The sequence below is a fragment of the Aspergillus homomorphus genome, assembly GCF_003184865.1.
Source record: "Aspergillus homomorphus CBS 101889 unplaced genomic scaffold BO97scaffold_19, whole genome shotgun sequence".
Classification (NCBI taxonomy): Eukaryota; Fungi; Ascomycota; class Eurotiomycetes; order Eurotiales; family Aspergillaceae; genus Aspergillus; species Aspergillus homomorphus.
This window is the reverse complement of record NW_020291905.1, coordinates 215,362-240,904: the sequence shown is the minus strand read 5'-3', so window position 1 is coordinate 240,904 and position 25,543 is coordinate 215,362. Positions and strand designations below refer to the sequence as shown.

Sequence of the window (25,543 nt, the reverse complement as noted above, 5' to 3'; positions counted from 1 at the left end):
GATGGAATAGAGGGGGTGTTTATACTCGTCACATGACGCGCCGGCATTTGCACAGGGATCGCTACTCAAGACGCTGAACCACTATCAAGCAGAAAGACAGCAGAAACAATCCAGGAAGCATTGATACATGTGTCAGATGCTCCATATAGTCGTCAGCAGTCTTAGCAAGGCTTACTAATAAATCGTCGATAACACTCCTCAGTCCGTCAAGACTTCATTCGACCCCGACTATGTATCGCGGAAATCCGGAGCTGGCTGAGCAATGGAGCTATTGATATATGGAATACTCGCAGAAAAACAAGATCAGGCTCATAAATACAGAAAGAATCAGACCTCTATAGTGATATCTATGCAAATGGCGCCTTGCAGATCAAATCACAATCCGTGTGCACTAGAAGGCTTCACCAGCGCCATGACGACAAAGGCGTTCTAGTTCGCATTGACGCGTTCGTGTACGGCATGGCTCCTGGCTGCATAGCCAACCGGTACAGTTTGAACAAGCTAGTGCGCACACATACCTAGAAGCGGCCATTCTGCTTGAGGGCTCCCGGTCGGGAAACGGGCTTGTTCGTTCCAAAACCGTTCACACGGCCGTAGAGCCACTTGAGGGTGGCAGTGCTAAGCGCCATGACAACCGCACTGATGGTGAAAACTCCAATGCGACCTCCAAAGCCGGCCACTTCAAAGATCGGGTAAGGGTACCTGAAGATATATGAGTTAGCTATGAGGCTGAGGGACGGAGAGACCACGCACCATCCATTATATTTGAAGCAACGTTCCACCCAAAACCAGTATAACACCGCAATTGTGCTGGATAGACCTAGGGCGGGAAGAATGGTGATCGTCCAAGGTGGCGACAGAAACAGTAAATCTATCATAAGGACAATTGCAGGGATGGCATGGAAGCTTATATCTATTATACCAGTGAAATCAGCAAAGGATTGGCCTTCCTTGGCGTTCGCGATCAATGAGACTCACCGGCATTCAGGGGAATGATAGCCCACTCAGGGATGACCAGACGCTCGTCGATCTTATGGCAGTTGATTAGAGAGCGCAAAGCAAGGCGAGAGGACCGGGTACTAACCAATCGGAGACCCCAATATAGAATGCTGATTAGTACCTCCAATGGCGTACAGCACATGGAGAGAAGGTTTTTGACAAGAAAAATGCGCGGGGACAGTGTCACATCAGCAAGCAGACCGCAAGCAACGGTGATTAATGACAGTGAGAGGCCTAGAACCGTGAGGTACTGATAAGGGTGGATGTCAGAAGCTTCACAGTGACAACCGAGCGATCAATCACATACTTGGAAATGCCATCCGTACGCTTCGTTCCTACAAGTAGCTAGATGAGCATATACTCAACTCCCGAGACCATGAGTCTGAGGAAAGACTAACGCATGGTTGGGATTGTCGTGCATACTGGATATTGATTGGTTAGCTGGTGGACTCAGGAGACTTATTCAGGCGGGCAGCGCAGGAATCGGTACTTACTACTTGAACGACCATAAGAAGCTAGTGAGCCCCAAGAGCTGTTCATGGTGATGGGATTGTCAGTCCATGGAACCAGTAATCTGAAAGCAGAAGTTACACGTACATGAACCACCGCCGAGAAACCTCTGGACGGGCTGGAGATACGCTGTAGGGGATGCTTTCTTTGAAGCGACTGGGCGAGGGCTGAAGAGGAAGCCATTTTGTTAGAGAGATAAAGGTTGAGCCGGATATACTCTAAATGATCACTGAAAATTAGTTTAATATCGAGAGAGTGTGCTACGTATTCCTGACAGTGACGAGTGCAAAGAGATCTTGATGATGATATCACCGCTGCCCCGGGATTCCCGGGCCAGCACTCATTATCATCGACTTAACCCGAAAGGGCTAGCGGCATCTTAACAACGAGGCATGTTTTGACCGCTGCAGTGCCGCTCATCGGAGAAACCTCCCCGGATCGCTGAACTCCCCCAAGCCTTATCTGCCCTTTCTGATTGACGGAGAAGGCCGATGACAGGCTATCGGCAGCTTATCTTGCTGTTGACTGGTCTGCTGGCTCCGGGTGGGTAAAGTACGAGGTACCGCTGCCAGTGAAGAATAGCTAACTATCCGTTCAGTGATGCCCAGTGGATGATGATTCCTTCTAGGCTAGGCTTGACTGCAGAAATCCCCATCCATTCAATCGCCTCGTCTTTTCCTTCTTTTGCTTCCCTACTCCCTCATCCCATACCATCAGAAGCATCACAGCCCTACGCATCGCGATTCATAGGAGGACCCTCTCAGCTCGCACAGTATCAAAGCATCGCTTCTAGAACAAACTTGATGACGAAGAGCAGGTGTGGGTGTCTACTCGATTATCGTTCTCTAGCATCCTGGGTCAAACGCGTTACGCAAACAGACAGGAAACAGCATTGGGATCTTTCTCCGGACTGTAGGAACAAAGTGTTCTTTTACTACTTTGTCTGCATGGCGATCTTATTGTGCAGATCGATTCGAAGCTATTTCAAAATCCCGGCCATTAGTTCCCCTGGCCGTGGGTTTCTTTTGTTGGAAATATTCCCTCAGCCAAATCTTATTTGAACTTCGATGCCTCGCCCGAGAAGGCCCGGCGCCCCCGAGCCGAAACGAAGGTCGCGCAAGGGCTGCTGGTGAGAGGGTCCTTCAGTGCTACTTCCCCACTGCTGTACTTGACTAATCGTGCATGTTTTCAGGCCCTGTAAAGCACGCAAAGTGAAATGGTTTGTGCTACCTAATCTGTCTTACTTGGCATCCTCCTTTCATCGCCATTCCCCACTCTATCGAAATAGCTTTGAAACATCTCAATCTGCTTCAGTAAGCTAATCGCTCGTGCAGTGGGGAGGAAAAGCCAGCATGTCTCAATTGTCAACGACAGAATGAACCGTGTGACTATAGCATCAGACTAAACTGGGGAGGCAGAACAAGGCGAAAGTCATCAGCAGGCTCTCAGATCTCGAGCAGTCCTTCGGGGACTTTTGCTACGCACTCACTGTCTCCGGCGACTACCTACCAGTCCGATTATTTATCATCGGCACAGTCACTTGAAGCCACTTCGCCGGACACCGAGAATATTGCACAATGTCAAATCACGAAGGGAATACAGTGGGACGCCGAGCTTCCAGGGGAGATGACAATAGGGACACCTGCAGCTTATCCTAGAGGGCTACATGATATCCATGAAACTCCTATCTTTGGCCAAACACTTTATAGCTCCAACCGTACAAATGGCAAGACTTCTGTAGACGACTTGAGGGATCTGTCACCAAGACAAGATGGGACATCCCCATGGCCAGACCTGTCCACACAATTGACAACATCATCGTCGAGCAAGACTACCGCGACCGCTTTTTCAACGTCCGCGCCAACCTCCTTGAAAGCCATCTCTCATCCGTCTCCCGCTGAAACAAGCTCCAGTATCGATTCCTGGACCACCTTCAGCTTCTCGCCCATCACAGCTCTCTCGTGCCCAGTTTCATTTCTTCGGCAAACCTCCGAATCGCATCATGCACCACCCATGCACGACCACGTACCGGATCGTGGCATTGAGATCCCCAGCTTGTATCCTGCGACCAACATGAGAGCGACTTATGACCACAAAGTTTTTCAGGAAACTGCGAATCTTCGCGGCTCAATCTCGCCATACACAGAAGATGTAGGGGTTTCACCGATGGAAGCATGCGAAGGCGCTCCAACTCTGCAGACGCAGCCTTCCGATCACTCAGAAAGTTATTTCACCAAGATCATGAACCGTCCAATACCCTCAGACAGTGATTCCAACTGTGTGCCAATGCACAGCGCGGTCGCACGTTTGCATCGATACCGTGACACTTCGAAACAAAATCTGCTCACCGTGGATGCCTCAAGCGCAGAAAGAAAATGGCAAGCTTATCTCACCAGTGTTACTGACAATTACGGTCTCGATCGCGGTCGTCCCGATTTGGACCTGAATAAGAATGATGATCATTCAGCCATCGACATCAACTATGCCCTTGACTTAATCAACTCGCAGAAAATTGACCCCTCGACGCGCGATGCAGAAGATATCAACCTGGAAGACGCGGAGAAGGAGGCATTCGACCGCAGCAAATACATGTACTATGCGTCGCCTGTACCGATCAACATTCCACGCTATTTGTCGCCGCTGCCGCCGTCGCTAGTCAAAACACCAATTAATCTGATGTACTTTCATCATTTCCTCAATCATACGGCTAAAATGTTGGTTCCGCATGATTGCGACGACAATCCGTTCATTTCTGTATTGCCCACGCGTAAGTTTTTTTAGGGTCGATCAAACTGTTACAGTTCATCGTCTGACTCTTTGAATTAGTGGCCATTAGTGACTCCAACCTTCTCAACTTGACATTAGCATACTCGGCTAGTCATCGGGCTAGATATCTGGAGCATCCGGAACCCGCAAATCGAATCGCACATTGGGTGAGCAACGTCTTCCCAGCTCTACGCTTAGCCCTGGAGGACACCCATGAGAAAGTTACCGATAATCACCTTGCTGCCGCTATTATGCTTCTGTCCTTGAAGATTGTCTCACCAAGCACCTTCGAAGTCCCAATTCCATGGCAGAGCCACTTGAAGCTCGCCCGAGATTTGTTCGTTGCCCGAAAAGAGCACCTGGCCTATCCTGGCAACCTCGTAGGTGCATTCCTGACTCGATGGCTGAGTTATCTCGATATTGTTGGTTCACTATCTTGTCGCCACAGCGAACCTCCCTCGTTGGACTATTCCTCCATCCTTCGCGCTTGCAGTGGTGACGGGGAGTATGACGAGTTTCATATAGACTGTTTCACAGGATTCACGCCAAGGACCGGCCAGTTTCTCACGCAAGTCGGGAGACTGACTCATCAATGTGATAATGAACGGTTCGATGGGTTGGGGGTCTTTGACTCGGACTGGAAACCTTCTCCTGCTGCAATTGTTGCCGGCGAAGCACTCTTGTCGGATATCGACCTGTTGGAAACACATGCCCATGCCAATGATACACACTTCCATTTAGGTAGCATGGACAGCCTTGCTATTGACAGAGCGTTTCGTTATGCTGGACTCTTACATCTCCATCGTCGTGTCCTTAGCACGTCACTTTTCTCGGAGCCGGTAAAAAGAGCTTCGAGCGAGCTGTTTGAGGCAATGGTTGAAATCAGGAACGGGGCCTCTGCTGAAGTCGGCGCGTTGTTCCCTTTGTTCACAGCTGGGTGTGAGAGTATCCATCCTCAACAACGGGCGGATATTCAGGAGCGTTTTGAGTTATTGGAGAAAACTGGTATGAAGCAGGTAGGTAAGCCAGATGTTGACTCAAGGAGCGTCTCATTAATTTTACCCTCACAGATACAAAATGCACGCAGGTTGATGCAGCGTTCCTGGGATGAGGACCTTCCATGGATTGCACTGGCCGAAGGAGAATTTCTGGGGTAACTGATTCATTCTTGTTCTGGTTGCTTCGATCCTAGAGAGAACGTCAGATACACCTTATACTTCGAACATACCGGATCGGAGATACTATTGCCATTCCTTCTCCTCCCTGTTCACTTAGCCAGGAATTGAGTCTTATGGATGTTGGGCGGCTGACTGTTTTTCGTGTTGTGATCTTCCTAGTACATACATATGTACCATTCGCGTTGTATCTACTCGAGTTCCGATATGTCATTGTTTCAAGAGCAAGAAGCTTAGTTAGGTTCTACTTCACATCCCAATCACTACCATGTCAAGCAAGTCTTCCTCTCCTCAACACACTCAAGTCATCAGGGTGTCAGCCCTTCAAGCTCGAACAAAAGCAAAAAGTGAGACAATGAGCAAGCAAATGGAAGGTATCAACCATCACTCACCCATCCTCCATTTCCACTGCAGTTCTAGAGACATGAAAGCTCATGTAGATGCCAGATTTAGTCTGCAGTGATATATCTTTCTGTGATGATGCGATTGCACCCATCATGTTACATGTTCTTCTCTGATTAGCCTGGTTACCATTAACTACTAACATACAACTACGCGCTATTTCTGCATTTCTACACTGAAATGTGCCGTGTTTCAGGCTCGCCGCATTGCAAACACCACCCAAACTGGACAATTCATTATCTCTCAAAATGGAAGGTTGCCCCCAGCACTGCGGGCAGCTCCACTATCATTGTACTTCAACCAGAGTCAGCGACTTGCTGTTGGTTCTCCTCTTTCCGCTTATCGTGCTTCTCTGCTTCCTTCTCCATCGCCTCCTGTCTTTGCTGTTTGCATGGTCTCCGGTCAAACCATTTCCCCTCTCAGCTCAAAGTGAGCTGAGTCTCATTCACCACACCGGCCAAAATATGGACCGGCCGCAGTCAAGGTTGCAAGCCGCGCTCGAGCGACTTCAAGACGAAATTGAGGATGAGATCTGCATCCTTGACAGTCGGCTGGAGGACATCCAAGTTCCAAGCCTTCTGCCGTTGACTCCGATGAAGATAGCCCAGCCCAACAGAAATGACCACCGAGCTCAGGCCGACCGGGAGCTCACCCCTACTCCAGGCTCGGCTGAATTGGTGTGTGATTGCCTTTCGAGCAGCCCTGCGGCGAGAACCATGTGTCCCACAAGCTAACATATAGCATGTCTATAAGGTGCGTCCTTCGGCTACCCCTGTCGCCACGACCACACTGAAGCCGGTCCCTTGGGATGGAAAGATCCACTGGGCTCTCAAGGGCACTACCGTCTTCAAAGACTCCGAGGAAGAGCGCCGCGCGCGATGCTTTCGACCCAACATAATAGTGTCGGAGCCCAGCTCACATCTCTGGGTGTTTCAATTCGGCCTGCGCTACATTCCAGCCCACTGCGATATCAACGTGTACCGTGCCATCAAAGTCGACAATTTGCCTCCCAATGCCGCGCTCTCACAGATCTTGCCCCTGATACCCGGCGAGATTCTCGCGGCCCGCCTGCTTGACACTCGCGCCATCACCGGTTACAACACCGCTCTTGTCACATTCGTGCATCAGACCGATGCGGAGAGCTTCCTCCGCACATCGAACGGCTCTCTCATACTGAAATCGGGACAGGCCAAGGTTGCGCCGATCCCCACCCCAAGCTATCCCATCAACGCGGACATGGAGAGGCTGATCTATGAAAAGGGTTACACCCGGGTCATCCGCATCTCTAACCTACGTGAGCCGCTGAAGGGTGAGATTGTACGTGTTTTGGGCAATGCATACCTTCTTTCTCAGATCGAAAGCATACAAGATGGGCCTGGGGTCGGCGAGGCCCGAATGCGCTTCTGCTCCATCAAGGGGGCTGCAGCAGCGTATGTTCTCCTCAGGAGCCAGACGAAATTTGACGAATGCCAGTGGAAGTTCCAGCAGGCTGTTCGGCCAAGAAACCCTCACATTGGGATTTGGAATTAGGCGGCTGAATACTGGATGTATCTAGCAGCATCGAACAGTGTAATGATGAAGCTTGAAAGGAATGCGACACTCCATGGGAAGACAGGGATCCCACGATTCAGGTTGTGCTTCGGAAACCCACTTGCGAGCATTATACATATCTAATCCATAGTGGATCGAAAAAAAGTGATAAATATGTACTCTGAGAGAAGCTTAGACGGATAGTCGTGTCCGTGCTGCTCTGACGCACGAGATGCTGACCTCTCTCTACCCATGGGAGATATATATAACCCCCGAGCTTCCCACGCCCCCAACCTACCAGCCAGAAGAATCTAGACAACACCGTACCACGCGTCTTTGTAAGTCTTCAACACTGGGACAACTAGCCTCCTCCGAGCTTGCTGAGTATCTTCTCTCCCCGTACTTCAAACAGACATACTCTGGCGAAATCCAATCCGTGCCGTAAGGCAATCTCGTTGATATTGCCAAGCATCCGACTACTGCTCCTGTCCACCCAAGCTTTCTATGCCACCGCATCCAGTATACATTGAAGCTGACCCACCACACCAAACCAGAACTACCGCGCCCTTCCACCACTTCCCTGGCCTGAACGACGAGCTCCCCGGACTGCGCTACCTCATTACCTCCAATCTGATTCTGGAAGATGAGAATACACCGTTCAACCAGGCTTTACACGAGTTAGAGACCTCGTCTCGAGAGATCGATCACACGGAACAGCCGGCCGACTGTGTATTTGTGTTCGTCTGGGGATTCCGAGTCCTCCGATGCCGTTGTGGACATGATCAAGCGCCGTACTCCGGTGGCGCGGAATACTTCCGACGTACTACTGTGCAAGAGTACGACACTTCGAGCACCTCTGGCTCCTGGCGCGGCGGGCTTAAGCGCTGCTCGGAAAACTGGTGGCGATGATACCGCTTAAGAATGAGCGTTGGCTGGATTGGCCAAGGCGATATTGTAATGCTCCTGTTGCGGTCCTTGATGAGTGTGACTAAGGAGGGCGGCTGGAGTGAAGGAATCCGAGAAATGTAGAAGTGCGCGTGGAGTGATGAAGGGACAAGTTGTCGTACAATGCGTGGTATAACCAGACCTGGTAGGTGCATTGGATTCGTTGTTTCGGCTAGGACGTGTCGAGTGCAGGGATCGGGGAGGAAAGCGCGCAATCCTGCGCTCTCTACTTCCCAGCTTGAACAACCGAGGGTCTCCGTCGTCCTCGCCCTCTCATAATTGGCATTCCCGTCGCCTTTTCTGACATAATTGACCAGGTAGTCCAGATCCTCTGGGCCATGATGAACCCCACCTATAGAACTGCCGTAGACAATTCCACCTGGTATGCCACAAATCCGAACCAGACCCCTCTACACAAAGAGATGTATGACGATCTAGCTTCTACCCCCTCTCAGTCTCAGGTCAAGCCATCTATGCCGCAGCCGTGTATAAATTCACAATGTCCTGGTCCTTCTTCGGCCCCTTGACGACATGTCTACTTGCCCAACTGACCACCTCCCCGCTTTCAGCTCGAACCCGAAACGCGTACGCCGTGCGATACATATCCTTGATGCAGAGATGATTGCCCCTGGCCGTTACCACCACCACCGTCGACGGTGACTGTGATCGTTCCACTGGCGGGGTGGGAGGAGTCACATATGTTTGACTGTCGTTGTTGTTGTTGTTGTTCTTGTCCTCATCGCCATCAGTAGCACTCCGTCGCGTGCTCCCTTCTGAATCCGCATCCCCATTGCTGCCGCTTACATCGACTTCGAACTCGACTTCGTGGAAGAGGTAGTCGGCTTCCGGATCGGCGTCGACGTCCTTGGTGACTTTGACGAACCACACGCTAATCCGGCCTTCCGGGCTCAGGCGCCAGATGTATGACTTGGTCCAGCGGAGGTTGGGGCCGAGGGTTGCGGGGAGGGAGCCGGATTCGGTGTAGAGGATCTGGGCTTGGGCTTGAGCTGTTGTGTCGGTGGTGGTGGCGGGGGGAGGAAGCGGCCTGAAGGAGGCTTCGCCGTGGAGGTCGCCGTGTATGTCGAGGGGGTTGTCGCTCTTCAGGGTTCGGCGGAGGGTCCAGGATGGAGTGCGGGCGAGGGAGGCGAAGAGGGTGGGAAGGAGTTTAGGGGAGATTGAGCTGGACATGGTCGTTACAGTGGGAGTGTCGAAGGAAAGGAGAAAACAGTCAATGTAGGAAGGTAGGAGGGATTTGTGGTCATAAAGTCATCACTGTGGTGGATTGAAATGAGATCTGGAGAGCTGGAGATGCGGGGGGATGTGTGGTTGTAGTCAAACTGTGCAAACTGTCGTCAGTTTGTACTGTACTTATCCTCTTTGGGTAACTAATCTAGGGACTATCAGCGTCAAAAGGCCAAAGCATGCCTCCCTTCTCATACCATTCATACAGATAGGAAAAGAACTCACAAAGAAGCAATTTCCCAACCTGGGCTCTAAAGATACAAGCGTCGTATAGTGAGTCGCATGTAGTTCCCACGCTCGGATACCCTTCAATGATTAGTTGCTCCGCGCCTTTTACTATAGAATAGTCAGCCACGACTACTTTGAAATTCGAGAGTATTTCATAACGAAGAAACTTGAATTTGTATGTCTCAAGGACATCCAGCGTAGATGCTATAGCATACATGGTCATACATTGAAGTATCGTAATCCAATCTGACCAGGTGGTTGGCTCAATCTGTGGAGCTTGGAACACTGAGGCGGGCTAAGGCGGGCAGCAGTAATTAATTTTGCGACTCTTGGTATATCTTCTGAAGGTAGATCTGGGATGCTCATTCGCTGTAGGACGCTGTATAGTAGATCTGGGGCTGTGAAGAAATGTCTCAGACACAACTTTCTATTACTTCAGCATAATAGTCTTGTCAGCTCTGGCCAAAACTGGTCAATATTAGTCTGCCAGTGTTCACACAAATTGTTCCTTCTATATTATTCTCTGGAGGTGCGCGAAGTACTCAATCCCCCTCCGCACATAGAGATGAGTGCCAATAGAGGCACGTGGAGTGAGCCGATGTGTTCGGTCCAATGTAACAAGATTTATCCTCATGAAGTCGACAGATCACTACTACCATAGGCTGCATCAACTAACTAGAGCGCCTGAGCTTTATACTGAGGTAAGTCAGCTGATTCTTTCCACCCATATCAATACCCCATCAACTGCATGGACAGACCAGGTAGGTAAGTTCCAGTTCCATCAATCTTACTTGGGTAAGACAATCTGACGATTTCATGCAAAGAGAGGGAGACAAAGAACGTTTATCCTCGGTTGGTCAAACATTGTGGACGAGGTGGAAGGCGCGACCACCCACTTAACAACTGCGAGACGATCTTGGGTTATTGTGTCTTTACGTCTCCCATGTACCGAAAGATATACAGATCTCCCGTCATGGGTCAGCACAGACTCGTGATCTAATCATGTTGCCGGATTCTCTCATATTCAGGTAGAGCCCATTTGGCCATCCATTCCGATTTGAGGATTTGCTGGGTAGTGCTTCGGTCCTCCGGTCTGAATGAGAACATGGGCCTCAGCATGTCAAAGATCGCGTCCCTCTCTGTTGCATCGAATAAGGACATTCCGCATTCTTGCCTAGGCTGTTGCACGCTATCCTCAAACCGATCTTTCCATGACCGGAAGTGATTACGATTGATTGGAACACCATCCTCGATGAACTTGTGTGATCGCACCTCCCACCTCCTCCACCATTCAGGTGGCAAGATACCAAGAGTATCGACCTGCTCACGGGTCATGTCGTCCTCCGTCGCGAGGAACCCTTCGAATAAGGGCCTTTGGGCGATGATAGCCCATATGGTACACGCGAGAGTCCAGATGTCCGATGAGAAAGACAGAGGCTTATTTGGTTCAAAGCGAGCCTCGGGGGGGGGGGGGCGGATAATAAGAGGAGTGTGGGACTCATACTTCGGTTCTTTCGAGTATACAGAGGCCTCACCAAAGTCTGAAAGCAAGATCCTGGCTTCTGTAAGTGTAATTTCTTCACTAGGTTCGCCAAGCCATATGGGTGCAATGCCGTGGGTTGGGACGCCGGGAGGAAGCGGCTTGCCATCTAAGTGAACGATCGGGTCTAGTTCCGGTGCTCCATATCTCTCGTATAACTGATCAATTGAGAGCTGGTCAAATCCAGGCATTGTTTTGAGGAGAGTATTGCCCATATGAAGGTCTCCATGAACGATCCCTTGCCTATGTACGTAGTCCACAGCAAGAACAATTTGCGCAGCTCATGCCCTGGCTACATCGATCTCGAATAAGCGCTTCCACGAGCCATCTTTCAGCCCGGCGAGACTTGCTCTGGCCGGGGCAGTGATGTAGCAAGCATGATTCCCATTCGGACCGCGAATAGTGAACGTGTCTAGGATGGAAGGGACCATTGTCATGCCTGGGCTGTTGACCGCAGAACAGTGAGGACGAGTGAGGGCGGATATAATGTCCACTCCTTGGGATTCGAGTTTGCTGTGCAGATTTTCATTGCAACATACTTATGGTTTCGTCTATCATGGGCCAACCATTTAGTGGAATAGGAGCCATGCCCCAGTTTATGGACTACCCTATACCGACCCTGAAAGTGGTCCCCAATTTGTACCGGGTGATAGCCTCCTGGTCGGTAGTACTCGAGCCGCTCAATTCCTTCAAGGGGCTCGTACAAGATTTGAGTACTCGAATCGTCTCCAGTGGCCATTTTCTTGGACGTGGTGGTAGCGAAACCGCAGCGGGATTGATTGTGATGGATTGGTATACGCGCCTTAAGGACAGAAGAATCAATTCTCAAACGTAGAATATGTGGACGTAGCAACCGAACGGGGGGTGGCGACAATTGACTCATCGCCGTATTATATAGACGCCGACTTGAATAACAGGTAATTTGGACAAAAAGGATGGGATTATCCCTTAGTTACCGAGTCGTTGACGCGCGATGAATGGTTAAGGATGATCAAACACAACTGCGTTACAGTGTGCTAGAAAGTCCTCCCGAAGCACAAACAAAATTAGGTACTTTGGCGGAGGTGCCCAGTACAGTACAACACAGAGGCTTTACTCCAAACAGATGCTTGGAGCCCTGGATTCGGCGCAAGGAATGGAAGCATTCCGCATAACTTTCCAGTGTTCTTAAATGAAATAAAAAAAGAACAACTTCCAGCCCTTTGATTAATTAATAGATCGCCCGAGGTGCTGCACGCATATAACCATACCCTTATCTTGAAGTTCCACGTCGTCACGAGTTGCGCTGCCCTTGCGTTCGTCCTCTCGCTCGGGGTCCCCCTCGAAGAGTGCCAAACCGCTGAAACCGCAGGCTTCTTCTGCCTGATGGAAAGATTAGGTGATTGCGTCTTGATCCTCGGGGTTATTTGAGCGCTTTAGTCTTTGGTTGAAAGCCTATGGCAGCTTTCCCTACATTAGAATTACTCCTAGATAACGTTAATCGATGATTAGATCGGATTGACAAGGTCTCGAGTTTGATACTCTGTGAATTTACTAACTATAGAATCAATATTACAGGCTTAATATCCCATCCATGCTCAGTGTTATAGAGTGCCTTGCTTGAGTCATATTTCGTCGTACGCGACTGCACGCCACGCTTTCACTCGCCTTTCGCTTTTGCACGCACGGTATTCCTATATGGCAATCATGTACTGTTGAACTGGCTAATGAAATGAAAGCCAGGCTATGAAAGGTCTGAGGTGGGGCTGATCCCATGCCACAAAATTATAGAATTATATTCAGGATCAGAAGCGTTGAAGACCTCTGAGAGATATATAGAAAGGGAGCTGGATTCAGGGGGTTCGATATCATGGAATGCCCTTTCCCGGCGATCTGGAAGTGGCGAGAAGAAAGCCTCCGGTGATATGGTATCCTGTTTTGGGTGGTATTGCAGCTAAATTGTTAGCCGGTCTCAGACCGCAAGTTCCATAAATGTCAGCCTTCATCAGACTAAGACAGCCAGCCATATGTGACTCATGGTCAAGTCTGATCATTGATGTCCAAGTTCAGTATATCGTCCTCGAGGCTCAGAATACCCATTGCCCAGTTCGATGCCGGTTGTTTGCTAACCGTGATGAACCGTCTTTCAGAAGTGTTGTACGTCCCCGTATTCTCCTCGGGGGTCGGCGTCCACATCGAGGTGGGTTGATTGGTCGTCCTGTCGCGGCGTGTATACGGCGGGCCCCGTCCCTGCGCGGCCGCAACCACCCATGCGTTCTCGCATCCTCTGGCGATAGAATCCGATGTTCGCCAGCCGCTGAGGCGGTTGAGATCGAGCAGCTCAGTGACCAGCCATTCCCGCTGCGCGGGATCCGTGTACTGAACCCCGGCGAAAAAGAGCGGGACGGTGATCTCGATCAAGCACGAGCCCAGCGTCGGGCTCAGGGTGCCCGCCTCGAGGTGGAAGGACTGCGGATAGTAGACGCCTGCCGCGATGCTGCCGATGATTTGGGCATACTCGGCCGTGGTGGCGGCTGCCACCCCGGCGGCGACCATCATGGCCGGAGGCATGCATGGATGCAGCCTGTGCAGAAGGATCCGGCCCGTGTAATAGAAGCACCAGATTGTTGCTATTGTGTGTGTTCGGTACTGCAGAGCAGGACCGAACGGAGTTGAGATCGGGGGAACTGAATCGGGTGGGAGAGGCATGAAGTATGGCCCGAGAGCTTGATGAAATGTGTCAAAAGCTGCGAGGATGCTTTCCCATTCAGTCTCCGCATCTTGGTACGATGAGTCCTCTTCCTCCTCTTCGATTGCGCTGATAGACTCGAGCGTATTGAGGAACACGGCGGGTGCACGGCGAGGTCCACTGGATGGCGCCATGCCGTACATGGGAGGTGCGCCCTTTCCAGGGCCGGTGGGTGGACGAGGCATCTCCGCGCCGGGTGGGGAGTGTCGTGGAGGTCCCCCTGGGGGTCCTCCGGGGGGTCCACCAGGTGGTCCAGGTCGTCCACGTGCGAACCGGGCCATAAATTTGCCAAGATTGGCATCCGGTCGCCATTCGGAACCTGTAGCCTTGGCCGTCTTCAATTTCCTCTTCCTGTCACGTCGACCGAATTCCGCCACACGGCCTAACAGAAGCCACAGATGATCTGCAGAACCGTATATAGCGTCCATTCGGCCCATACCCGCGCGTGGAGGGCATTGACCCCATTGGGAGTATGGTATGCTGATTGCGGTGAATTTCTGAGCTAATGAAAACTGGGAGTTGAACTTACAACAAAGGGCAGCCGCTGATGATACTTTGCATGACATCTTGCTTGCAGTACCACCAATACAGATCACACTGAATCCGATAGTTCTCAATATCCTTGCGAGTAAAATGCTTGTAATGACGAGGGTTGTCAGTCTCGTCATTAATCTGACCGAATTCATCGTAGTTTACGGCCCGTCCGAGTAAGGTTCCAATAAATTGTTCGTTGATGCTGCTTTCCTTCTCCGCAAATGGGTCGTCGTCGAAAACAGAGTCTCCAAGAAAGTAGCTGTCTGTGAGTGCCATAAGCTGCGGCTGCATTTGCTGTCTCTGAGCCCATACTCTCCGTCGCTGAGCGCGAAGCCCACGAGTCATGCCCGCGAAATCAATTTCTCGCACCAATTGAGCCGACCCTGCAACGTGACTATTCCACTTCGAGTGATCAGCACCCATAACCTCGTAGTAACCTAGAAGCAGCGTAGCCGCGAGGGTTGTGATCTGCTTGCGTCGCATAGGAAGCCCGACAGCAACGCCAACTCTTCTCAGAGCATAATGGTAATGTTTTAACGAGACCGTTGGTGGTGCCTGTTGGAGGAAGGAGATATGCAAACTGCTCAATGCAAGGATTGCTTGCAATAGTACTTGACTCTCCAAGGCTTTGAGGGGAAGAGTGTATGTCCATAGCCCTTGTTGCGCTGTTGGGACAGGGGCACCAAGCATAGTAGATGGGTCAATTGGATGACGCTCGAAGACAGATAGTGATGGTCCGGTCGAATGGATGAAATGCAAGAAGATCCTGGCCGTCTTTGGATTGTTTAAAGGTGATGAGCCGTAAGTTGGGATGTACGAGCTAAGTACATTCGGCTCGTTCAGGTAGGTTGTGAAAGAACGCAGCTGCCGTTCGTCGCGGTTGGCAGACGCCATTATGAGACTCAGCTGGTTATAATTCTGCATAGAAATTTGGTCTTCTCGTTCCTCTTCGGATTCACCACTGTAATAGTCGTCCTCTCCATCATCTTCCGTATAGTCACCATATGGCGACGATGAAGATTGCGGTATAGGAAGGTGTGCAGGTGCCCTGGCTTGCTCTTGCAGCAAATTCGAAGTAGACGGTGCGGCATTCGGCAGCCAAGGGGCACCCTGAGGATAAGCGATAGCGTCAGACCATGCATAGCCTGCGCCTGGATTAACTGACAGTTGTTGCCTCTGGTGATCGAGAAATGCGAGTGTGTCTGGTGGTGTATAGCTTCCGGCATTCTCCGGCCTCGAGGGCAGGTGGACCTGCCCCGATGCTGCTGGCTGAAGTGGGGCACTGCTGGTTGCAGGGCCCTCATTCAGTGAGGAGGGCGCTGTGGGGGTAGGAATCTCTACATCAGGTGCCACAGCCAGCTTTGGAGCCAGAACAGGCTGGTTCGGCCTGTCTTTCCTTTGCTGAGATGCTGAGAGCTCACTAGGAAGTGGCGTCGACTGTGCCTGTGCGTTGAGAGTCGACTGTTGGCCGAACCCGGGACCGGAGATACCTAGAGGGTTCTTGAAAATCAGGCGAGGACCATAGCCTTTGCATTCGCGTTTTGATTTCAAGCAATTATTGCACGTCGGCTTTTCTTCTCCACATTTAATGCGGCGTTTTCGGCAAGCTGATTAGCGAAGTTAATACATCTGGCGTAATTTACGGTTGTTAAGGTCAGTCACACTCACTCAGACACCCTGTTTTTGTACGCTTCTTGGGAGCTCTGTGTCCTGTCGCATTGCCCGATCCTGTCTCTGCAGGGTCCAGTTGCGCGTCATTTGGGAACTCAGGACCCAACGCTGTGCCTGGCCCACTGAGTGACAGATCTGGCGGAGACTGCCGGGCACGGTTGACGTTCTCCATGGCGGTACAAAGTCGAAAGCGAGATCAATTCCATAATCAGCACCAGCAGAGAGGGGATCAGCCTGAATTGTTGACACAGATAATAAGCAATTTCTATACTTGAATGAGGATTGCACGACTTATTATAGCATCAAGTGTGAATGGGATGGTTGCAGACGACGGTGAAAGTCAGGAGAGTGAAATTCTGATTGGCCTGGAATTCTGTGACGGGGCCAGGATTGATGCCTCAGGTATGCACTGTCATACCCTGTTTTACCCCACCAGTTGAGACCTGCATAAAAAAATGATTCTGCTAGTGTTGAGGGAAAGATAGATATGTCAATCATGACATTCGACCTTACTGAATCTTAGGTATTTATACTTCCCCCAAACTATATGGCCTGATCATCGAGTCGCTTGGTAAACAGTCTATTTCCACTACATGTTCTCCATCCTGTTATTGACCGAGGTACTTCCTTGGTAGCAGGCTCTCTGACCTTTGTTCCGACCTACTCCATCTGAGCCTGACAGGCTGATCGAGACATGCTTCCACATAGACAATAAGATAGAGGATAAGCTTTAAGTCCAATACTTCTAAAACAAAACACCGCAGCACCTGAGACATTTCTCGAGAGCTGAATAGAAGCAGCCAAACAAACAAGACAAGCCTCGCATTCACCGCCTTGGTCTGGGCGGCAGAACACGCCAAGGACTAAACTTCTCCGCCTTTTACTGCCAGAAAATTTTAGATATCCACGGCCGGGCGCATCAACAATTATCTATTTTCTTCAGGAACCCATCGCAACCATGTTCGCTGTTCCGGGTTGGTCGCTCGAGAACTCTGCTCTCAAGCAGCAGAACGAGCCTGCAGTGCAGGAAAAGGCTAACGACAAAAATTCCAAGCCAAATGGCAAGGACAGAAAGCGCAAGCGGGAGGATAACGTCAACAAGGGAAATGTGGACGCCATGTACCGCCGGCACATTGAGGGGGAGAAGTTGACTCCCTGGGCCAGGAAAAAGGCTGAGAAAGCAGCTGTGAAGGGCGAGAAGAACCAGAACCAGAACCAGAAACAGGCGCCCAAGCAGGAGAAGACCGAGAAGGACGGACCGCAACAAACTGAAGCTGTCGCCGAAGAGGGCGAAAAGCCCAAGAGCAAGAAACAGAAAAAGAACAAGAACAAGAACAAGGAGGAGAAACAGGAGCAATCACAGGGAGACGTACCCAACGAGCCCTCAACCACCGAGTCGATGCCCGTGGCCCCGCCGGAGACGAAAGCCATCCTTACCCCTCTGCAGCAGGCGATGCGACAGAAGCTCATATCATCCCGATTCCGTCATTTGAACGAGACGCTCTACACCACACCCTCCAGCAAGGCTCTTGAGCTTTTCACCTCAAATCCTGAACTGTTTGACGAATATCACGCCGGCTTTGCGCGCCAGGTCAAGGAATCCTGGCCCTCGAACCCAGTGGATGGCTACATCAAGGCTCTGCGCGCCAGAGGCAGCGCGCATGCGCCAAAGCGGGGCAAGCCGGATAATAAAGGTCGATCCTCGGCTGCTCCCCTTCCCCGACGACCAAACGGAATGTGTACCGTGGCCGATCTTGGCTGTGGTGATGCTCAACTGGCGCGCGCTCTGTTACCGTCCTCCAAGAAGCTGAACCTCAAACTTCTCAGCTACGACCTGCACGCCCCGAAAGACTCGCCTATCACCAAAGCCGATATCTCCAACCTGCCCTTGCCCGATGGGTCAGTGGATGTGGCTGTTTTCTGTCTGAGTCTGATGGGTACCAACTGGGTGTCGTTCGTTGAAGAAGCCTGGCGCGTGCTCCGCGGCGATGGCAAAGGCGAATGCTGGGTCAGTGAAGTGAAGAGCCGATTCGGCAAGGTCACGCGCAAGAAGGCGCAGATCGGCGCGAAGAAGCCGCTCAGCAAGGCTGAGCAGAAGAAACTGAAGAAGAAGCAGTCCGCTGATAACGCAGACTCGGATGTCGACGACAACGAGATCTACGCTGAGGACGCTCGTCCCGCCAACGACGACGAGACGGATATCTCGGCGTTCGTGGAGGTGTTCCGGACGCGAGGCTTTGTTCTGAAGGAGGAGTCTCTCGATAAGTCCAACAAGATGTTTGTGAAGATGGAGTTCGTGAAGGCAGGCGGCGCCCCCACCAAGGGTAAACATGTCTCTTCTGCTCCAAGTGCTGGCGCCGGCCCGGGCAAGAAGCGGTTTATCGACAGATCATCGCTTACCGACAAGGGCATGTCAGCTGCTGAAGAAGCTGCCGTTCTCAAGCCGTGCGTCTACAAGATCCGGTAGTTTGGTCTTACGGTGAATTACTGTAATATATGAAAAGTACTTGAATTCATAATCAGCCGGATGATCTCTGTAAATTATGTATAATATCATTAGTACACAAGCACAACCTGCAACGTCGTAACCCTCGCGTTGACATGAGTATTTCAGCGCTCAGAGCTCGAGCCTCACTAAGATCCTCCAACAGAGCCGGCCTGCGCCTTATCATTGCCAGACCTGTCTACATCCTTCTCTTTACATCTTCTCTTGATAATCGCAAAAGCTGAAGCCTGAGTGTATATTACAATAGCAGTTAACTAGTATCCTCTTCATTACCACATATAACCATACATGTAAAGAGCGTTAGTCAAGGGTCTTGACCGATCGTGCTCCCTCCAGCGTCTCATCATTCATCACGTCATCCATCATTATCATCATCAATGAGCGTCCTTCTGCCTCACTCCCAGCTGCAGCATATCAAATCCCCACTGCTGCATCTTGAACCGGTCAAGCACGCCGCATAGATCCAGAAAGACTTTTGGACCCTGCATTTGACCAGCAATACCCTGCCATCGCACTTGCTCGTGGCTGAACTCGTCATACTCTGTATACAAAACCAGCCCGCTGCAGCCATGACACGCTGCATCCACGGAGTCAGCCACCGTGATCGCTTCGAGGGATTGGTCCGTGGAATTCAACGTGCTCCGTAACTGATCTCCAGGGATGCGAGGATCGTGAATCGTCACTTGCACCCCAATGCGCACCAAATCGCGCGCCAGCCCTAGAGACGTGGAATGTCGGCTTTGAATCGTGCTTTCCTTTGCCGCAAAACCCAAGATCGCCACCCGGTGGTCTTTCGGCTCCCCGGCGAATCGCTCTGTAACCCGCTTCGCAGTCCGACTCGTATAAAATTCGTTCATCTGAAGCACAACCTTCCAGTAATCTGCGACAGGCTGCAGCCCCAGCTCCCGCGCAAGGTATATCAGACACCGGATCTCGGTGTGGGTGTTCGAGCCGCCGAAGCCGAGGCCCACCTGCGGAGGAAGTCCCAAAGTCTGGGTGATATGGCTGATGTTGGCATTTGTGGACTCACATATCGCGCTCAGGGATTGGACATTGCTGATCTGCTGCGCTAGGCAGGCGTTGGCCGCGATCTTGCCCAGCTCCGAGGACCATGCATCCATGGTGATCAAGCGCTCTTCAGGGACCCATGGGAGGTACAATCGCTTGAGCGCTGTGATGGCTTCAACAGACATGTCTTCGGAGAAGATGTGCCCAATGATGACTCGGGGCGGATAGAGGAGATCCCGGATTGCCGTGCCTGGAACAAGGAAATCGGGGTTGGACAATACATCGAAGGATGCTGTTGGGGACGCTGTTTTGCGCAACTATGTTGCGTCAGTGGGTTTCCAGTGTAGTAGTGTCTCAGAGGCTCGATCACTGACAGCTTTCTTTATTCGCTGGACGATGCCACAAGGCGCTGTGCTTCTCTGCACGATGATCTTGTGCCCTGTTGAGACTTGAGCTATGGCTTGGATGGCTGCCTCGAGAGGCCCCAGGTCGATGCTTTCTTTGTTCTCCAACTGCAATTCATGTCAGTGGCCATTTCCAATGATAGTGGCTTGCAGTCTCACAGATGTATTTGAAGAACATTCTACACAGAGAAAGACTAAGTCTGCGGCGACCACGCCCGCATGGGTATTGGTGGAAAACGCGAGATTAGCCAACTTCCTCTGTCGGGGGCTCCTCTCTGAGCTCTTCCTGTCAATCGACACGTTCGCCTCTGATTCTGCTGGGCCACCGGACGCATCCATCGCAAACCCCGGGGGATCATCGAAGAGCAACTCCTCAAGCCCCGGCTCGAAGACAGGAGGACGATCCGAGTTCCACGCATCGATGAGGCGCGCATCCCTATCAACAACACAAAACTGGACGTGGGGGTTTTGGGAAGCCAGGATAGCAGCAGTCAGTGCACCTTTGGGAGTATTGTAAGCCTTTTTCCGCCGCAATGAGACTCTATAGCTGATACTTACCCACATGGCCTGCTCCCATGATACACGCACTACGCACGTTCTCGATTTTGGTACTCGGAAGCGGTCGCAGCTCGATGCCCTCTACACTATCGGAGTACGTGTGGCCCTTGACAACGACATGAGGACTCCGAGGACTCCCAGCGCCTTCGATGGCTTTATACCGACGTCGCGAAAGAAACAGAGTCAGACCCGCCAAAACAAGCAACAGAGGAAAGAACGGCATTGCAACGATAAAACGCCCCTCAACCCAAGTAAACTTACAGACCTCTCTCCCCGTCTATCGCAAACAGAATGCATAGACTATTAGAATGAAAAAGAAAGGGAAAACAGACGGACTTTCAATCCACCCCCGGCCGGACGGCATGCGAGTTTGTGAGAGACCCGATCAAAGGGCGGTCTGGTCGCAATGCGGCCACCTCATCACGAACTATCATTTGTGCTAAAAATATTTGCCTGTTATTGGGTGCGTTTTTTCGAGCTTGACTACGTGTTCGCAGCCTTGGTCTTCTTGAGTCCACATTGAGGCGACGCTAAGAGGACATGTATGCAACTCAATTGGAACAGCATGGGTGGTCCGATCTTCGCCTCAACAGCCGGTGCGACCTATTTTCGTGTACCGCCTCTCTTTTCTCATTTTTAGTATTGAAGAACGACATGAGAACAGTTCATCCACTTCTGTGAGAACTGAGGGGGGATACAGAAGTTAGTTGATAGCTTGAGAGTGTTTGTTGTTGTGCTTGCATTAGTTCAACGGTCGCCCATTAGCTGGTGTTCTCATTCATTCTTCTGGCACCGATCCTTTGAGGCATACCCCACAGGTCTTTGCATTAGGTTTTATTGGCGTTCAACAACATGGGCTTCGCACAGGCAGCAGCCCGTATGAATGCATCAACTATGCATCAACAAAGACTTTTCTGAAGTTGAGATTAGCCTCCAAATGCCACAGTCACATGCCATGCCACACAGCTGTGGCGCTGTGCATGAGCCACACTTTCTATGACGTCACTGATTGCGGCCCTCGTCTCGCCCCCCCATCCATCGTTGAAGGCAGTGATATCAGGACGATCGACACTGACACGGGTTCCAGAACCTGGTCCCTTTGTCATGGGATAGATTGAAGGGCGGTTGACAGGGCCGCTTGGGCTCTTAGGGCAGGTCCACAGACGTCATGGCGTGCGTCAGTCATCGCTGTCAACAATATATAAGTCTAAACCTCACTTTACCATCTCCATCAAGACCATCAACAACTTGAAGAAGCACTCAACCCCCTCCAAACACTTCTACACATTGAACCTTTCATCTTAAGTCATACACAAACAAACTGCCCAACAATAAAGATGGATACCGTCAACAAAGCCCTCGGCCGCGAAAGCCAGCCCAAGCCCCAACAACACACTGAAGAGCAACAACGCCACATCTACAACAACCTCCCGGCCGAGGACCGTCAGAAACAGACTTACGCCGAATGGGTGCAGGAAGTCTACAATGATCAGTACGAGAAATGGATGCCATGGCTTGAAGACCAGTACCTGAAATGGTTCGGCAAGGGCGACAACAAGGCCTCCTATGTCACGAAAGGTTGGTTTGTTCCCTCTCTCAAGGCCCTATTCTTTCTCTATCTCATCAATCCTCATTTCATCATACCCCTTCTTTTGTTTCTCTACAGACATTGATCACTAACTCCTACCCTCTCGCTCACAGATAACCTGAACAAAACCAAGGTCACAGGCGTGAAGCAGGTCGACCAAATCCAGGACGACGTGCACAATCTGGTGGGCAATCAACTGGGCGAGAACGGGCTGCTGTCACCGGTGGGCAACGCGGCCTCGAAGGACGGCATCAACCGGGCGGAGCGGAATGGCAAGGATGAGAATGGGTCGTACGGCGGTCCGCTTGGGGGCGTCACGGATCCGATCGTCGAGGGTTCCAAGAGCGCAGGCCAGGGTTTGTACTCTGGCGTCCAGTCGGTCGGCTCGTCGATTGCTGGAGGCACCAAGAGTGCTGCTGGTGCGATTCCGGGTGTTCAGCGGTGAGGTGGACCGTCTGGCCGATTAAACTGCACGGGGCACGGGCTGGTCCTTTTATGAGTAATGAGTTTATGAGAATGCTATTATATTTGTATTGATATGTCGGCGATCGGACCATCCATTGTGTATCGTGTAGAGACACGTGGAACGAAATGCGTGGCATTGTGATACCCTGAAGACCCGAGTAGGCTTAAAATTACGGCGTCTATAAGCTGTTTCATTTTTACGTCATTACTCAAGTAATAGTTACATACACATTTAAATTAATCCTCAAAATGATAGAGCCAAGCTGGGAGGTGCTGCCTACTCCCCTAAGTCCTTCGTAACCCGCTAAAGAGCTTCATAGCTGTCATCCGGGGCAAGTGCGTACGCGAATTCCGGGCGATCCTGGAAAGAAAGGAACAAGCCCATCAGCGCTCTAAGAGCTTCCCTACGTTGCCCGCGATCCCGAAGATTATACTCTGTAGTCCGCTCCACCTTTACCTTCCCGGGGAGGCATTGGGGATTCCCGAGACCCAGAGCATCTTGTCGGGACATGGTGGCTTTGACAAACGTGAGCTTCCAGCCCTGAAGGCTTAGGACGTACGCTCTATTCTGGGCGAGATGGGAGGCGACGCGGGCATTCTGGTTGGCCTGCAGAAGAAGTGGCGGGATCTCGTATCGTGCAATTCCTGCTCGACCACGCTCGTTGTTGCACTGGCGAATTATTGTTTTAGCTTCTGACAAACTAATTGCTACATGGATGAAAGAAGGGGCGCTAGAAGAGCGGTTGCTTACCGTGCAGAGCGCAAGAGGAGCGCTGATCAGTTCTCTATCGTAGATAAATCTCCATATTGCGACGTAATACTCGAAATAGACGCCGTCGTGCTTGACCGCGTGCTCAGGCCACAGCGGAAAGTAACCGTCTCCTAGGAAAGTGCTAGGAAGATAGTTCCAGTTAGCTAATGGAAATGGGAAACCGGAGACAAAGAGCTTGACAAGGCAGCATGGGTAGGACGCACATCGTTCCATTCTGACGGGAGGGGAAGCCGTCGAGCAGTAGCCACATGAACAGAAACATCCGCGCATCGGTATGGTCGCGATATCTGTCACAACGAACTGCCTCGAAGAAATCGGTCAACTCTACTTTCCGGGAGTGTCGCACGTCAGTGGGGTTTGCTTCCGGATCTTCTGCGGCAGGGTCTTGCCATAATTCGGCGCGCCGCTGGAATTCTGAATATGCAATGAATGGTCAACGTATGCCTAGATAGAGACAGGTCTGGAAGTAAGGAACAAACAGAATGGCGGGCCACCTACCAGCATCATCATCGGATGGTATATACTTCGCATCAATAAAAGCATCCAATGGTACCTTTTCAACTACTTCAATTTGGACCTTCACAAAGGGAGGGCTATCCTTATACGGGAGAGACTGATAAACCAACTGCTCCACAGAGAACGATGTGCCCTGTTCTTTGTCGCCATCTCCATCCTTAAGTTTCGTTCCGCGATCACAATGGTGAAGGGAGCCCAATGCACTGCCAGTAGAGTCTTCGGGCCTCAAGGAGGCTGGTTTGGGAACAAGACGGAGTCTGATACCCGCATTGTACGAGTAGCCTTGCGTCTTGGTGATTTTTGAGGGCTTTAGTCTATCTAAGACTTTGAAAACTTCAGGGCCCACAGGACCCCTCGAGCGGAGCTGATAGCTGCGGCTTGCGGTAGCGTTCGGGGGGCAGGGTTTGCGGCGTATCATGGTCATCGTGGCCATTGCACTCAATATCAGCTAGAAATGTAATACGAACAATATTTGGCCTGGAAAAGTATCATGAACTTGGTGATTAACATCTTGGAATGGCAGGGGTGGGGAGCGATCCGTCAATATTTAAGATGAAGAGGACATTTTCTCTATAGATGCTGAGAACAAAGACCATTGAGAAGGGCATTGAACGAATCAAAGTGGAAATTGATCTCTTTCAACCCTCGATATTCAAAAGGGCTTTGTTGTTCACAATGATAACAATGAGATATCGCAGACTGATAGCCAGGAATATATTGCTCGACTGTATTGGTTTAGAAAAGGGCTTTGTTAGGACCAACAAAGGTTTGTATTGATATCATGCAGATGAATATTGTAGGAAACACTGTATCCAATATTTGCATTTGAAGGCGGCTACTGCCTCCGGATAGGGATGGTCGTGTCTAAGGTGGTACCTCTTCTATATCATACCCTGCGATAGTAGCTGATTTCCCTGAACTTTACGTCTACAGTAAGTCAGAAGAAAATATGCTGAGAAGGTTGATCTCTGCGCACCATGCACGGAGACCGGGTGCGGCTTGCACTTGCTTTTTTCGACAAAGAACTCATTGTAGTGTACAGGAGCCAAAGGTTAATGATACCGACAAGCAGCACATGTGGCTATATGAATTGGTGCTAATTAGGCTTCAGAAAAGAGACGATGAACCTTCCAACCGGGGCTATCTAGATCTTGTATTTCTGTAGAGTGAAGAGAGCTTTCGAGATATCCAGATGATGAATGCGTTCCTCCGTCACCAATAGACGGAAGTTAGGATAATTTAAGCAGCGCCTAGAGCAAGGCTCTTCAAGCACTCTTTCTTCTTGTCGTCTTTCCTCTGGAATGATCTAAAATGTGGCGCGCGACCATGTCTATGTATTGTAGCTCACAGAACTATTGCAGTCAATAAAAAGCGGTAATACAACTATAACAGCAAAAATTGTCTTTGTGGCTTCTTTTTTCTTGGAACTTGGTGTCACTGCCCCAATTGCCAGATT

General features: G+C 50.8%; 10 protein-coding genes across 10 annotated transcripts; 4 read left to right on the top strand and 6 right to left on the bottom strand.

Moving 5' to 3' along the window:
• Nucleotides 1-200: 200 nt before the first annotated feature.
• On the bottom strand, nt 201-1,793 carry BO97DRAFT_405755 (putative integral membrane protein). The gene is made up of 8 exons (XM_025695263.1): nt 1,597-1,793; nt 1,494-1,531; nt 1,398-1,421; nt 1,307-1,334; nt 1,085-1,249; nt 979-1,030; nt 754-913; nt 201-702 (listed from the first exon to the last, which is right to left on the bottom strand). The coding sequence occupies exons 1-8, from the start codon at nt 1,690-1,692 to the stop codon at nt 519-521; spliced, it is 747 nt and encodes a 248-aa protein (XP_025551185.1). The 5' UTR covers nt 1,693-1,793; the 3' UTR covers nt 201-518.
• A 1,818-nt stretch (nt 1,794-3,611) lies between these two features.
• BO97DRAFT_405754 (fungal specific transcription factor domain-containing protein) lies at nt 3,612-5,657 on the top strand. The gene is made up of 3 exons (XM_025695262.1): nt 3,612-4,276; nt 4,336-5,291; nt 5,346-5,657. The coding sequence occupies exons 1-3, from the start codon at nt 3,676-3,678 to the stop codon at nt 5,430-5,432; spliced, it is 1,644 nt and encodes a 547-aa protein (XP_025551184.1). The 5' UTR covers nt 3,612-3,675; the 3' UTR covers nt 5,433-5,657.
• A 993-nt stretch (nt 5,658-6,650) lies between these two features.
• Nucleotides 6,651-7,382, top strand: BO97DRAFT_345610 (uncharacterized protein; the record flags this gene model as incomplete). The annotated part of the gene is made up of 1 exon (XM_025691779.1): nt 6,651-7,382. A coding segment is annotated over one exon (732 nt), but the record flags the coding sequence as incomplete, so codon positions are not given.
• Nucleotides 7,383-8,798: 1,416 nt separating this feature from the next.
• Nucleotides 8,799-9,596, bottom strand: BO97DRAFT_390971 (uncharacterized protein; the record flags this gene model as incomplete). The annotated part of the gene is made up of 2 exons (XM_025693798.1): nt 9,138-9,596; nt 8,799-9,062 (listed from the first exon to the last, which is right to left on the bottom strand). Exons 1-2 carry the CDS (start codon nt 9,513-9,515, stop codon nt 8,799-8,801), a joined length of 642 nt encoding a protein of 213 aa, XP_025551182.1. The 5' UTR covers nt 9,516-9,596.
• Nucleotides 9,597-10,793: 1,197 nt separating this feature from the next.
• On the bottom strand, nt 10,794-12,220 carry BO97DRAFT_452361 (kinase-like protein; the record flags this gene model as incomplete). Its single annotated transcript, XM_025699029.1, has 3 exons — nt 10,794-11,580; nt 11,659-11,781; nt 11,832-12,220. The coding sequence occupies 3 exons, from the start codon at nt 12,218-12,220 to the stop codon at nt 10,794-10,796; spliced, it is 1,299 nt and encodes a 432-aa protein (XP_025551181.1).
• A 686-nt stretch (nt 12,221-12,906) lies between these two features.
• On the bottom strand, nt 12,907-16,745 carry BO97DRAFT_443426 (putative C6 finger domain protein). The gene is made up of 3 exons (XM_025698365.1): nt 16,268-16,745; nt 14,595-16,206; nt 12,907-14,545 (listed from the first exon to the last, which is right to left on the bottom strand). Exons 1-3 carry the CDS (start codon nt 16,440-16,442, stop codon nt 13,357-13,359), a joined length of 2,976 nt encoding a protein of 991 aa, XP_025551180.1. The 5' UTR covers nt 16,443-16,745; the 3' UTR covers nt 12,907-13,356.
• A 445-nt stretch (nt 16,746-17,190) lies between these two features.
• On the top strand, nt 17,191-18,737 carry BO97DRAFT_390964 (25S rRNA (adenine645-N1)-methyltransferase; the record flags this gene model as incomplete). Its single annotated transcript, XM_025693797.1, has 1 exon — nt 17,191-18,737. The coding sequence occupies exon 1, from the start codon at nt 17,229-17,231 to the stop codon at nt 18,735-18,737; it is 1,509 nt and encodes a 502-aa protein (XP_025551179.1). The 5' UTR covers nt 17,191-17,228.
• A 285-nt stretch (nt 18,738-19,022) lies between these two features.
• ugd2 (putative UDP-glucose dehydrogenase Ugd1) lies at nt 19,023-21,049 on the bottom strand. Its single transcript, XM_025695261.1, has 4 exons — nt 20,747-21,049; nt 20,348-20,688; nt 20,159-20,296; nt 19,023-20,101 (listed from the first exon to the last, which is right to left on the bottom strand). Exons 1-4 carry the CDS (start codon nt 20,967-20,969, stop codon nt 19,151-19,153), a joined length of 1,653 nt encoding a protein of 550 aa, XP_025551178.1. The 5' UTR covers nt 20,970-21,049; the 3' UTR covers nt 19,023-19,150.
• Nucleotides 21,050-21,811: 762 nt separating this feature from the next.
• On the top strand, nt 21,812-22,957 carry BO97DRAFT_405749 (uncharacterized protein). Its single transcript, XM_025695260.1, has 2 exons — nt 21,812-22,324; nt 22,448-22,957. Exons 1-2 carry the CDS (start codon nt 22,084-22,086, stop codon nt 22,777-22,779), a joined length of 573 nt encoding a protein of 190 aa, XP_025551177.1. The 5' UTR covers nt 21,812-22,083; the 3' UTR covers nt 22,780-22,957.
• A 146-nt stretch (nt 22,958-23,103) lies between these two features.
• Nucleotides 23,104-24,511, bottom strand: BO97DRAFT_452352 (uncharacterized protein; the record flags this gene model as incomplete). The annotated part of the gene is made up of 4 exons (XM_025699028.1): nt 23,104-23,469; nt 23,551-23,692; nt 23,775-23,985; nt 24,070-24,511. The coding sequence occupies 4 exons, from the start codon at nt 24,509-24,511 to the stop codon at nt 23,104-23,106; spliced, it is 1,161 nt and encodes a 386-aa protein (XP_025551176.1).
• Nucleotides 24,512-25,543: the final 1,032 nt, after the last annotated feature.

Coding starts and splice junctions, on each gene's coding strand:
- BO97DRAFT_405749 (XM_025695260.1), top strand. CDS start 22,084: ATGGATACCGTCAACAAAGCCCTCGGCCGCGAAAGCCAGCCCAAGCCC. Junction 22,325..22,447: donor GGCCTCCTATGTCACGAAAG/GTTGGTTTGTTC, acceptor TCTCGCTCACAG/ATAACCTGAACAAAACCAAG.
- BO97DRAFT_443426 (XM_025698365.1), bottom strand. CDS start 16,442: ATGGAGAACGTCAACCGTGCCCGGCAGTCTCCGCCAGATCTGTCACTC. Junction 16,207..16,267: donor TACAAAAACAGGGTGTCTGA/GTGAGTGTGACT, acceptor TTCGCTAATCAG/CTTGCCGAAAACGCCGCATT. Junction 14,546..14,594: donor ATCAGCGGCTGCCCTTTGTT/GTAAGTTCAACT, acceptor CACCGCAATCAG/CATACCATACTCCCAATGGG.
- BO97DRAFT_405754 (XM_025695262.1), top strand. CDS start 3,676: ATGGAAGCATGCGAAGGCGCTCCAACTCTGCAGACGCAGCCTTCCGAT. Junction 4,277..4,335: donor CATTTCTGTATTGCCCACGC/GTAAGTTTTTTT, acceptor TCTTTGAATTAG/TGGCCATTAGTGACTCCAAC. Junction 5,292..5,345: donor AGAAAACTGGTATGAAGCAG/GTAGGTAAGCCA, acceptor TTACCCTCACAG/ATACAAAATGCACGCAGGTT.
- BO97DRAFT_405755 (XM_025695263.1), bottom strand. CDS start 1,692: ATGGCTTCCTCTTCAGCCCTCGCCCAGTCGCTTCAAAGAAAGCATCCC. Junction 1,250..1,306: donor CGTACGGATGGCATTTCCAA/GTATGTGATTGA, acceptor CACCCTTATCAG/TACCTCACGGTTCTAGGCCT. Junction 703..753: donor TGCTTCAAATATAATGGATG/GTGCGTGGTCTC, acceptor ATATATCTTCAG/GTACCCTTACCCGATCTTTG.
- ugd2 (XM_025695261.1), bottom strand. CDS start 20,969: ATGCCGTTCTTTCCTCTGTTGCTTGTTTTGGCGGGTCTGACTCTGTTT. Junction 20,689..20,746: donor CATGGGAGCAGGCCATGTGG/GTAAGTATCAGC, acceptor ATACTCCCAAAG/GTGCACTGACTGCTGCTATC. Junction 20,102..20,158: donor TCCAGCGAATAAAGAAAGCT/GTCAGTGATCGA, acceptor GACGCAACATAG/TTGCGCAAAACAGCGTCCCC.